Raw genomic sequence first — 11,487 nt, forward strand, 5'->3', positions numbered from 1 at the left:
GTTTTAAGTAAAGGCATTGCGTTTTTCGTCATTTTAATATGTAACCTTATTTTAATCTATTACACTATTTTCGGTTAAATTATTTGGTTAAATTATTTTCCAAGACTTGTAACAGACTGTCACTTGTATTGACATCTGGGCTATTTTGCATTTCATAGTCTGATTGAACAGAGTAAGAGCGCGAAGTTGAGGGCGACGGTGACATTGCTAACGTTGTAGGTTGGCCGGTGAAGTATCCTGGACGAACATTTTGATAACGAAGAGGCTGAGTAGTATTACTAGTATCAAAATTCATCGAACCCATTCTCATTTCTGCTTCATAGATAATATTCTGGATTTGATGTTGTACTGTACACATCGTGTAATGATCCATCTTCCTCAACTTGCTACTTATATAGTCTGCAAATATAGCAGCATCATCGCGTTGCCTTGCATTAGACGTGATCTCCCTCAGTAATTGCAAAGCTTCATCAACTTCAGGTTCTCTCTCTATATTTCGCTTTCGTGAAGTCCTTGTCGAAGGTAGCGTAGTCTGGGGAGTGATATTATCTTGAGAAGACTGAAAATAAAAAGGAAATCTTATAAATAATTGCAAACAAGCTTCAATACTATATTTTGAATATATCCTATCAGTATGTAAATATTAAATAAAAACCAAGCTTATAAACATAACATGTATGTATAGTGTATACAAATAATTATGTAAGTTTAAGCTACATTTACTCAGTAAATAATTGATATTATTTCTTTATATATTTTTTTTCATCTTACATATCATACTTCATACTTCATACTAATATATACTAATATTATAAATGCGAAAGTGTGTTTGTTGGTTTGTCCTTGAATCACGCCGCAACAGAGCTACGGATCGACATGATTTTTTGCATGGGGATAGTTAAGGTCCTGGAGAGTGACATAGGCTACTTTTTATCCCGGAAAATCAAAGAGTTCCCAAGGGATTTTAAAAACTTAATCCACGCGAACGAAGTCGCGGGCATCAGCTAGTTGGCCATATATCACGTCCTCAAGTATTGCAAATGTCTCACCAGTAACCCTGTACACTCTTCACGAGCGCTTATTCCCGAATACTTCGCTTTCGGTAAGTGTTATGCCGACTACATAAGGTCAAAAACGAGAGTATGCTCGCCCGCGCTCCGTGGTATTATGTATTGTTACCGGGTTGTAGGTAGTAGGTATCTAAAATATTAATACGCGAAGCAAAAACTTTGTACCTACCCCTATTAACGAAAATATTGCATAATGAAATATGTATTTTAAATTTATTATGGTCGACCAACTAGTCTACTTAGGTAATTATAAGAATTTGATGGGTACTTACACTAGGTGTGTGGCTGTTCAGAGTCGGTACCGGTGCATTCTTGTCATTAAGAAATGATAACGCCTTATAAGCAAACCATTTCGGCAATTGAACATCATCCCGTCCAGATCCACTCCTTTTAGATTCTTCAAATTTGCGTTTTTCTCGAAAATAATGGCTAGATAAATTCTTCAGTTTTCTCTCAATTTCTGTTGATGCTATGTTGAACACAGAAGCAATATCCCTAACAGCATCGTTTCTTTTGTTGCGATTCTTGAAATCCATATGCCTTGGGTTCCACAATAGTTCATTTTCTTGATACTTTTCTATTAATAAAAGTACAGCACTATCATCCCAGTTAAATTCTGTCATTTTGTTATTTAAATGAATACGACAACACTACCACTCCGTATCGAAGCCGCAAGCAAACTGCCGCCGGCACCAAAAGCCGCGCGTGCCGCAGGTAAAAGATGCATGAGCCGGCGGCATGGCCGGCGGCCCGGCCGCCGGCCATGCCGCCGGCCGTGCCGCCGGGCATGTGTGGATGCGCCATTAGACTGCATCTTCAGTTTCCACCAGGTGAGATTGTGAAGGGCTCACTTATAGTGAAATAAAAAAATATATAAAATATATATACATATAACCTGCGTTTTTGTAATATGAGTAGGAAGGCAATTTTAGATGTAAGTACTAAGTACCTGCCTTAGGACCTCCTAAGGCAGGTACTTAGTACTTACATCTAAAATTGCCTTCCTAATCAAAGTATAAGTTTCAATAATAATTGCTAAACACAGTTAATACCTTCATTGATTTTACCAAAATAATAATTACTTTCTTAACTGAAAAAATAGCATGTTAATACTAGATAGGTATGTATTAACATGCTTATTTTCATTATGTAAGTTTAATACAAGGATACTTTGGATTGATCAAAAGTATCCTTGTATTAAACTTATACATACACTTTTAATTGTAAAATATTTCCATTCGTTTGCTATAGTGAATATTTTTAAACACAACCAATAACATTTACGTATACACAAACTGGGCACTCTCAGCTACACTTCGATGGATTATTCAAAGATAAATAGCTTAGTAAATTTACTATTAAAGCTAGTAAGAAATTAAAAAAAAAACATATATTGAAACATTATTATAATATAAATTTAAAAAAAAAGTTGGCCCATGAGGGGATCGAACCCGCGACCTTCGCGTTATTAGCACGACGCTCTAACCAACTGAGCTAATGGGCCAGATGAGCGTAGTTTCGAAAATAGTGAAAGCAAGGTATTTTCCAATTTTGACCCAGCGCTGTAGATCGGATGTCAGCAAGGCAGAAGGTTCAATTCCCAGTTAACACGTTGATAAGCGTGCTCCACGGATGTGGCTCGAATGAATATTACTTATTTAATACACTTAAATTGTACACAGCACACAGAAAATTCATTCATTATAATAAGTAGGTAGATATAAATAGAGCGTTAAGGTAGAGTGTACAATTTGGCAGCCCTATCGCTATGTAGCGATCTCTTCCAGGCAACCAAAGGCGTAGAAGAAAATACTATGGAAGCTTGGTAGATGGTACAACATCATCATATCAACCCATTACCGGCCCATTATAGGGCGCGGGTCTCCTCCTATAATAAAAATAACCTTTTTGAATTTGAATTTTTTTAAAGAGTAACTTTGAAGTACATAAAAATATTGTTATTGTTGTTTGGAAACTGTATCTTTTTGATGTGAAACATCTATAGGCGGAGGGTAAACCTGATTGTTGGCGTGGCGACACAGGCCGTGGTGACGCTTCGCCACGCTATATGATTGAATTTTAGTATTTCGTATGTAACAAGAAAAATGAATATTAATTTTGTACTTACAAAAAGGAGTGGTTATCCATTTGGTTGTATTTTTTATTTTATTTGTCGAACGAATTTGTATTGCTTTATGCAATATCTGCAATAACTTTCTGTAGAAAACAATTCCGATGTTTCACATCTGCCAGGCGTCCCGTGACGGCTCACACATTTTTTTTTCGTCAACTAACGATGTAATGATTATTATATGATGGTTTAATGGTGACGCTTATTTTTCGCAGTTTCAAGGTCATGTCATAAGTTGTACCTTATTATTGTATTATATGACCAACTAACAGGTATCAGGAATTCTTTCAGCGGCTGGATCTTATAATCTGAATACTGTTTTTCAAGTTAGACTGAAAGTTGAAGAGATAAGCTTGTTAAAACAAACAATATCTCCATCTTTATATTATTAGTTAATAGAAGTAACACAGTAAGGTGGAATCTTTTTGTGACACAATTCAATAACATCTTGTGAAGTAAATATTACTCATTGGTTGTAACTTCGGGTTGTTTTATGATTTGCCGCCAACTAAAAATAAAAACTAAATCAAAATTCAAAATTCATTTATTTCAAGTAGGCAAAGTTTATAAGTCCTTTTGGAACGCCAAGTCAATCTGTTTGTAGTGTCTCTACCACTGGTTCGGAAGGCAGATTCTGCTAAGAAGAAGCCGGCATGAAACTCGGTAGATTGCTCTTTTTCAACATCATTTTAAAGTTTAACAACAGTCTTAAGAATTTTTCTATTTTGTGAGAGCTGAGAGCGGAGTGGCCTGCTTCCTGGAATTCAATGTTTTTATTTAGCGTTTGATATCTCCTACTTTATTCTGCGCTTAAGAATATTGTCCATGTAGATAATAAGGCTACCGGGCGGGACGCATTTTCATATTAAAGTTATCGGCAAATGATTGTTCCGTTAATTATTCTAAAACTCTAGATATCTTTATCTCAGCATTGTCTATACCTAAATCCAAAGAGAATATAAACACTACGCCTTAATCTAAACCACATGGAGGATACCTGTTTTGGGACACATTTCACTTTACAAAATTTTGTCACATCTTAAAAAACTATTATTCCTTTCCATTAACAAAATGATACAAACCAAACCTTCTTTGAATACGTCGTAATTTTGTATGGTTATAGACAATAATGAATCTTTTTCAATTTTATGGCGAATGGAAAAAAAAAACAATATTTTCCGTTTTCTTTAGATTTAGGCGTACATAGGCCGATTATTTTTCTCTAAGTTTGGGATTTAGAACAAATAAAGTATCTGCCAATAATATTTGTACGGACATGCCAGCTTAAAAGGGGACTACCTCGGTCTTAGATCAATAATGTACTAGATGATTTTATTTATTTGTGAACAATAATTCTTAATTAAAAATATTGAATATAATTGAATGGCCCAATTCGAGAAATCCATGCCTTTACTAAGTAATGAATATATATTTTTAATACTATATTAAAAATATAAATCATATTAAAAAGAAGAAACACCACAATCCTTTTATCATTTTTGTCATCGTTTATATTTATTTCTTTGCTAAGAAAATTTAAAGCTTTTTTATGTCAGTTCTGTTGAAGTGGGCTTTCAATTTATTATAATCCTCGTTAGTTTAGTAGTTATCTTGTTCAAGTACGGATCGCGAGATGCCTGGTTCAATTACCGGTTTGGCAAACATTTTTAGGTGAGTTAAATAAGAGATGTCCAAACTTATTGACGTCATCTAGTATCTAGTATATTATTAATTAGTCCCCAGTACAAACTTGTAATTATTGAAATGTTATTAACATTATTTTTATCTGGGACGTCTGAAAATACTTTGTAAATTGATAAGTTTATTTTTATACTTACTGAAATGTTGCTTAGTGCCTGATGCTTTAGTTGAAATAGAAATATTCTAGATAATATTTTTATTTTATGATAATAATAAACTATATAAATATTAATAGTATGATCGAAATCACCAAATATAATTTGAATATACGTATGTTGATATAAGAATACCTTTGATTGTTTTATTCCTTTGTTTTATAATATTTCATAAATAAATTGCTTAAATCTTACTTGACGGCCGATTGGCACAGTGCGCAGCACCGCTTCCCACAAGTGGAAAATGTTTGTGTTGTGAATGTGAATGTTTTTCAGTGTCTGTGTTTATATGTATATTATAAATTTTTATGTATCATAAAATTTAAATATTTTAATCGGCCACACCAATCGGCAGTAAAGGCTCTATTGCTATTATATATATATAATTGCTTGCAGCAATAAGGCCGCCTTTGCATGTCTACATTGTGTACTGTATTCTCCTTACTGTTTCTTTTCCTGTATGTTATACGTGAAATAAAGTGTTTCTTCTTCTTCTTCTTCTCTATGAATTCATATCATAATTTAGCTCTTCCGCAATAAGTTATGGTGAAATGATTAATATATCGGAAAGTTAGGGTTTTGGAAATCTAAAATAATCAAATCTTTCTAAAACAAAGTACTATTTTTTACAAAGTAAATGTTTTCTTTTCAGATTTTTAATTAAACTAGTTCTCATAGCAATTTTTGTGCACCTATTTATTTCTACTATCAATCAAGCATTTTTTTCTTTTGAACTGATATGACTAATAATCCAGTTATCGCCAGATATCTATAGTATAAGTTCTGACCTGTTATCCTTGACTTTGGCACAGTTTTATTTTAATTTGGCAGCATATAAATAAAATCAAATCACATCAAGGTTAAACTGCTAATATTATTATACGGACTTTGTAAAAGTGTTTATAAACAAACGAAACGTGACTAAAATCTGCAGACTTTTTGACACGTTGCTAAAAGTTTTCTGCTTTAATTTGCAAAAGGAGTTCTATCCAAAATATCTCATTCGTATTTCACATCCATTTGTGACTTCGGTATATCGTTTGCGGGTGGGCAGAAATAACTGTTAAGAAGTTCTGTATCCAAGTAGGTATGTATATATATATTGACGACCTCTCTGTCGCAACGGTGAGTGCTGTGAATTTAAATAAGAGATCCCAAATTCGATTCCCGGTAATTTGGGAATTTATGATTTCTGAAATTTCTCAGTCTAGTCCGGTGGGGGGCTTTGGCCGTGGCTAGTTACCACCCTACCGACACAGACGTGACGCTAAGCGATGTCGCGTAGAAACGGTTTAGGGGTAAGACTACCGTACGCCCCAACAGGTTAGCCCGCTACCATCTTATGGCGCATCCACACATGCCGCCGGCTTATGCCGCCGGGTTTGCCGCCGACTTTCAGACCGCCTTGCCGCTGACTTTGCCGCCGGCTTTACCGGCGGCCTGCAGTCGCGGTTGCAATTTACGCAGTAGTGTTGTGACTTTCGTTGAAATTAGTCGTGTACGTAGAATCGAAAGATGTTGGACTATGATATAGTTGCGTGTATCGCAAGTGTAGTGTTGTATGTCATTATTCATAAAAAGAACCGCAAAATCAAACGAAGATATTGGGTCAGACCAAGTCTTCGAAATAGGCCTAATGTGTCCCCGATACTTGAAGATTTTAGAAGGGACGACATAAACCGAAGAAATATTCGTTCGAAATTTAACACTTTTCTAAGGATCTCTAGTGAAGAATTTGAAATATTACTGAATTTAACTGGACCCATGATATCAAAAACTGACACCCGCTGGAGAAATGCTGTGTCAGCTTCCGATCGACTAGCAATTACTTTGAGATACCTGGCTACAGGAGACTCTTATTTTTCACTCGGTACACTGTTTAAAGTGTCTCCACAAGTTATTTCTTTAATAATTCTAGATGTTTGTCAAACTTTGGTGTCTACATTATCCAATTATTTAAGGGTAAGTACAAAATATCCGTAACACATTAGGTAGTTAGAAACTGAACACCTACATTAGAAAACAAAACAGACCACATACATTCACACAGTTACGGCATGTACAAGACACAATTATAATATTTGATTTTATACTGTAGGGGAGAGTGCAATGGGTAACAGTGAATCAACTTTTTTGTAGAGCTAAATATTGCCACAATTTAACACTTTTAGAATGTGTTTTTATAATAAAGCCTGAGCAAAATCAATAAGGTACACACTGCCATAGCAATCTTAGGGCTACCTTTCTCAGGTTTATAGATATGACTATTTTTTTAAAGAAAGGATTTCCCTTTCTTTAAAAAAAATAGTCATATCTGATGACGCCATGTGACTTTTGATTCATATTAAATACTTTTTACAAACTGCAGCATTACATTTTTAAAACTTCAAAATATTTTGCTTTCATACTTACTTTTCCGTCGCACCCCGGTAGCGAGTCAAGGGCAATACAAAATAGAACGTAAAATGCTATATCGTGTAAATGTGCGCATTATATAGGCCGCGTTCGATCCACTGTACCCCTTGATCCACCGTTACCCACTCTCCCCTACCTGGAACTTCACACACATTTTACATACATATAACTAGAACTAAACACACAAATATCACAAACAATTTTTTTTACAGATGCCGAATACACATGGAGAATGGCTATCAGTGGCTCGAAGTTTCATGCAGAAATGGAATGTACCTAATTGCGTAGGTGCCCTCGATGGGAAACATATACGTATACTATGTCCAACTAATAGCGGTTCTGAGTTTTTTAATTATAAGTCATATTTCAGTATTGTTTTGCTAGCTTTAATCGATGCCAATTATAACTTTTTATACGTAGACATTGGATGTCAGGGCAGAATATCTGATGGTGGAGTTCTACGAAATTCAACTTTATTTGATATGATACGAGATGGAACTTTAAGTCTGCCACAAGCGATTCCATTACAAGGGAGAAATACACCTGTACCTTTTTATTTCATCGGTGACGATGCTTTCCCCATCTCACAGAATATAATAAAACCGTTTTCTGGATATCATGCAAAAGGATCACCTGAGAGGGTTTTTAATTATAGACTTAGTCGCGGGCGCATGGTTGTAGAAGACGCGTTTGGCATTTTATCTAATAAATTCAGAATTTTGCATTCACGCATTGGTTTACAAAATGAGAAAGCAAAAATTGTCGTGATGGCTTGTGTGCATCTGCATAATTTTATGAAGAGAAATGAAAGAACTACTGATGGAGTTTTGAACGAAATGCAACAAAATATACCGCAGATCGCTCTAAATGTAGAACCAAGTGTAATTAGAAATGAGCTAAAATGTTATTTTCTATCGGAACAAGGTCAGCTTCCTTGGCAATATCAAATATAATGTTTGAAAGAAATAAAATATGATTATTCAAATAATTGTTTTATTTAGGAATCAGAAACATGTATCAATAATTTTAAGCTTTTATTAAAATAAAATAATTTAACCGAAAATATAAACATTTATTTTAGTTTTAAGTAAAGGCATTGCGTTTTTCGTCATTTTAATATGTAACCTTATTTTAATCTATTACACTATTTTCGGTTAAATTATTTGGTTAAATTATTTTCCAAGACTTGTAACAGACTGTCACTTGTATTGACATCTGGGCTATTTTGCATTTCATAGTCTGATTGAACAGAGTAAGAGCGCGAAGTTGAGGGCGACGGTGACATTGCTAACGTTGTAGGTTGGCCGGTGAAGTATCCTGGACGAACATTTTGATAACGAAGAGGCTGAGTAGTATTACTAGTATCAAAATTCATCGAACCCATTCTCATTTCTGCTTCATAGATAATATTCTGGATTTGATGTTGTACTGTACACATCGTGTAATGATCCATCTTCCTCAACTTGCTACTTATATAGTCTGCAAATATAGCAGCATCATCGCGTTGCCTTGCATTAGACGTGATCTCCCTCAGTAATTGCAAAGCTTCATCAACTTCAGGTTCTCTCTCTATATTTCGCTTTCGTGAAGTCCTTGTCGAAGGTAGCGTAGTCTGGGGAGTGATATTATCTTGAGAAGACTGAAAATAAAAAGGAAATCTTATAAATAATTGCAAACAAGCTTCAATACTATATTTTGAATATATCCTATCAGTATGTAAATATTAAATAAAAACCAAGCTTATAAACATAACATGTATGTATAGTGTATACAAATAATTATGTAAGTTTAAGCTACATTTACTCAGTAAATAATTGATATTATTTCTTTATATATTTTTTTTCATCTTACATATCATACTTCATACTTCATACTAATATATACTAATATTATAAATGCGAAAGTGTGTTTGTTGGTTTGTCCTTGAATCACGCCGCAACAGAGCTACGGATCGACATGATTTTTTGCATGGGGATAGTTAAGGTCCTGGAGAGTGACATAGGCTACTTTTTATCCCGGAAAATCAAAGAGTTCCCAAGGGATTTTAAAAACTTAATCCACGCGAACGAAGTCGCGGGCATCAGCTAGTTGGCCATATATCACGTCCTCAAGTATTGCAAATGTCTCACCAGTAACCCTGTACACTCTTCACGAGCGCTTATTCCCGAATACTTCGCTTTCGGTAAGTGTTATGCCGACTACATAAGGTCAAAAACGAGAGTATGCTCGCCCGCGCTCCGTGGTATTATGTATTGTTACCGGGTTGTAGGTAGTAGGTATCTAAAATATTAATACGCGAAGCAAAAACTTTGTACCTACCCCTATTAACGAAAATATTGCATAATGAAATATGTATTTTAAATTTATTATGGTCGACCAACTAGTCTACTTAGGTAATTATAAGAATTTGATGGGTACTTACACTAGGTGTGTGGCTGTTCAGAGTCGGTACCGGTGCATTCTTGTCATTAAGAAATGATAACGCCTTATAAGCAAACCATTTCGGCAATTGAACATCATCCCGTCCAGATCCACTCCTTTTAGATTCTTCAAATTTGCGTTTTTCTCGAAAATAATGGCTAGATAAATTCTTCAGTTTTCTCTCAATTTCTGTTGATGCTATGTTGAACACAGAAGCAATATCCCTAACAGCATCGTTTCTTTTGTTGCGATTCTTGAAATCCATATGCCTTGGGTTCCACAATAGTTCATTTTCTTGATACTTTTCTATTAATAAAAGTACAGCACTATCATCCCAGTTAAATTCTGTCATTTTGTTATTTAAATGAATACGACAACACTACCACTCCGTATCGAAGCCGCAAGCAAACTGCCGCCGGCACCAAAAGCCGCGCGTGCCGCAGGTAAAAGATGCATGAGCCGGCGGCATGGCCGGCGGCCCGGCCGCCGGCCATGCCGCCGGCCGTGCCGCCGGGCATGTGTGGATGCGCCATTAGACTGCATCTTCAGTTTCCACCAGGTGAGATTGTGAAGGGCTCACTTATAGTGAAATAAAAAAATATATAAAATATATATACATATAACCTGCGTTTTTGTAATATGAGTAGGAAGGCAATTTTAGATGTAAGTACTAAGTACCTGCCTTAGGACCTCCTAAGGCAGGTACTTAGTACTTACATCTAAAATTGCCTTCCTAATCAAAGTATAAGTTTCAATAATAATTGCTAAACACAGTTAATACCTTCATTGATTTTACCAAAATAATAATTACTTTCTTAACTGAAAAAATAGCATGTTAATACTAGATAGGTATGTATTAACATGCTTATTTTCATTATGTAAGTTTAATACAAGGATACTTTGGATTGATCAAAAGTATCCTTGTATTAAACTTATACATACACTTTTAATTGTAAAATATTTCCATTCGTTTGCTATAGTGAATATTTTTAAACACAACCAATAACATTTACGTATACACAAACTGGGCACTCTCAGCTACACTTCGATGGATTATTCAAAGATAAATAGCTTAGTAAATTTACTATTAAAGCTAGTAAGAAATTAAAAAAAAAACATATATTGAAACATTATTATAATATAAATTTAAAAAAAAAGTTGGCCCATGAGGGGATCGAACCCGCGACCTTCGCGTTATTAGCACGACGCTCTAACCAACTGAGCTAATGGGCCAGATGAGCGTAGTTTCGAAAATAGTGAAAGCAAGGTATTTTCCAATTTTGACCCAGCGCTGTAGATCGGATGTCAGCAAGGCAGAAGGTTCAATTCCCAGTTAACACGTTGATAAGCGTGCTCCACGGATGTGGCTCGAATGAATATTACTTATTTAATACACTTAAATTGTACACAGCACACAGAAAATTCATTCATTATAATAAGTAGGTAGATATAAATAGAGCGTTAAGGTAGAGTGTACAATTTGGCAGCCCTATCGCTATGTAGCGATCTCTTCCAGGCAACCAAAGGCGTAGAAGAAAATACTATGGAAGCTTGGTAGATGGTACAACATCATCATATCAACCCATTACCGGCC

At 35.1% G+C, this 11,487-nt stretch overlaps 3 protein-coding genes and 2 non-coding genes across 5 annotated transcripts; 1 reads left to right on the forward strand and 4 right to left on the reverse strand.

Annotated features, from left to right (window-relative positions):
- Nucleotides 1–25: 25 nt before the first annotated feature.
- LOC120637454 lies at nucleotides 26–1,822 on the reverse strand. The gene is made up of 2 exons (XM_039909304.1): nucleotides 1,343–1,822; nucleotides 26–559 (listed from the first exon to the last, which is right to left on the reverse strand). Exons 1-2 carry the CDS (start codon nucleotides 1,691–1,693, stop codon nucleotides 80–82), a joined length of 831 nt encoding a protein of 276 aa, XP_039765238.1. The 5' UTR covers nucleotides 1,694–1,822; the 3' UTR covers nucleotides 26–79.
- Nucleotides 1,823–2,500: 678 nt separating this feature from the next.
- On the reverse strand, nucleotides 2,501–2,574 carry Trnai-aau. The gene has a single exon. It is a non-coding gene; the product is annotated as a tRNA-Ile (tRNA).
- A 3,830-nt stretch (nucleotides 2,575–6,404) lies between these two features.
- Nucleotides 6,405–8,474, forward strand: LOC120637374. Its single transcript, XM_039909192.1, has 2 exons — nucleotides 6,405–7,019; nucleotides 7,685–8,474. The coding sequence occupies exons 1-2, from the start codon at nucleotides 6,573–6,575 to the stop codon at nucleotides 8,423–8,425; spliced, it is 1,188 nt and encodes a 395-aa protein (XP_039765126.1). The 5' UTR covers nucleotides 6,405–6,572; the 3' UTR covers nucleotides 8,426–8,474.
- A 103-nt stretch (nucleotides 8,475–8,577) lies between these two features.
- On the reverse strand, nucleotides 8,578–10,374 carry LOC120637456. Its single transcript, XM_039909307.1, has 2 exons — nucleotides 9,895–10,374; nucleotides 8,578–9,111 (listed from the first exon to the last, which is right to left on the reverse strand). The coding sequence occupies exons 1-2, from the start codon at nucleotides 10,243–10,245 to the stop codon at nucleotides 8,632–8,634; spliced, it is 831 nt and encodes a 276-aa protein (XP_039765241.1). The 5' UTR covers nucleotides 10,246–10,374; the 3' UTR covers nucleotides 8,578–8,631.
- Nucleotides 10,375–11,052: 678 nt separating this feature from the next.
- Trnai-aau lies at nucleotides 11,053–11,126 on the reverse strand. Its single transcript has one exon. It is a non-coding gene; the product is annotated as a tRNA-Ile (tRNA).
- Nucleotides 11,127–11,487: the final 361 nt, after the last annotated feature.

This window comes from Pararge aegeria, chromosome 3 (assembly GCF_905163445.1).
Source record: "Pararge aegeria chromosome 3, ilParAegt1.1, whole genome shotgun sequence".
Lineage (NCBI taxonomy): Eukaryota > Metazoa > Arthropoda > Insecta > Lepidoptera > Nymphalidae > Pararge > Pararge aegeria.

Coding starts and splice junctions, on each gene's coding strand:
- LOC120637454 (XM_039909304.1), bottom strand. CDS start 1,693: ATGACAGAATTTAACTGGGATGATAGTGCTGTACTTTTATTAATAGAA. Junction 560..1,342: donor TGAACAGCCACACACCTAGT/GTAAGTACCCAT, acceptor TTTTATTTTCAG/TCTTCTCAAGATAATATCAC.
- LOC120637456 (XM_039909307.1), bottom strand. CDS start 10,245: ATGACAGAATTTAACTGGGATGATAGTGCTGTACTTTTATTAATAGAA. Junction 9,112..9,894: donor TGAACAGCCACACACCTAGT/GTAAGTACCCAT, acceptor TTTTATTTTCAG/TCTTCTCAAGATAATATCAC.
- LOC120637374 (XM_039909192.1), top strand. CDS start 6,573: ATGTTGGACTATGATATAGTTGCGTGTATCGCAAGTGTAGTGTTGTAT. Junction 7,020..7,684: donor CATTATCCAATTATTTAAGG/GTAAGTACAAAA, acceptor TTTTTTTTACAG/ATGCCGAATACACATGGAGA.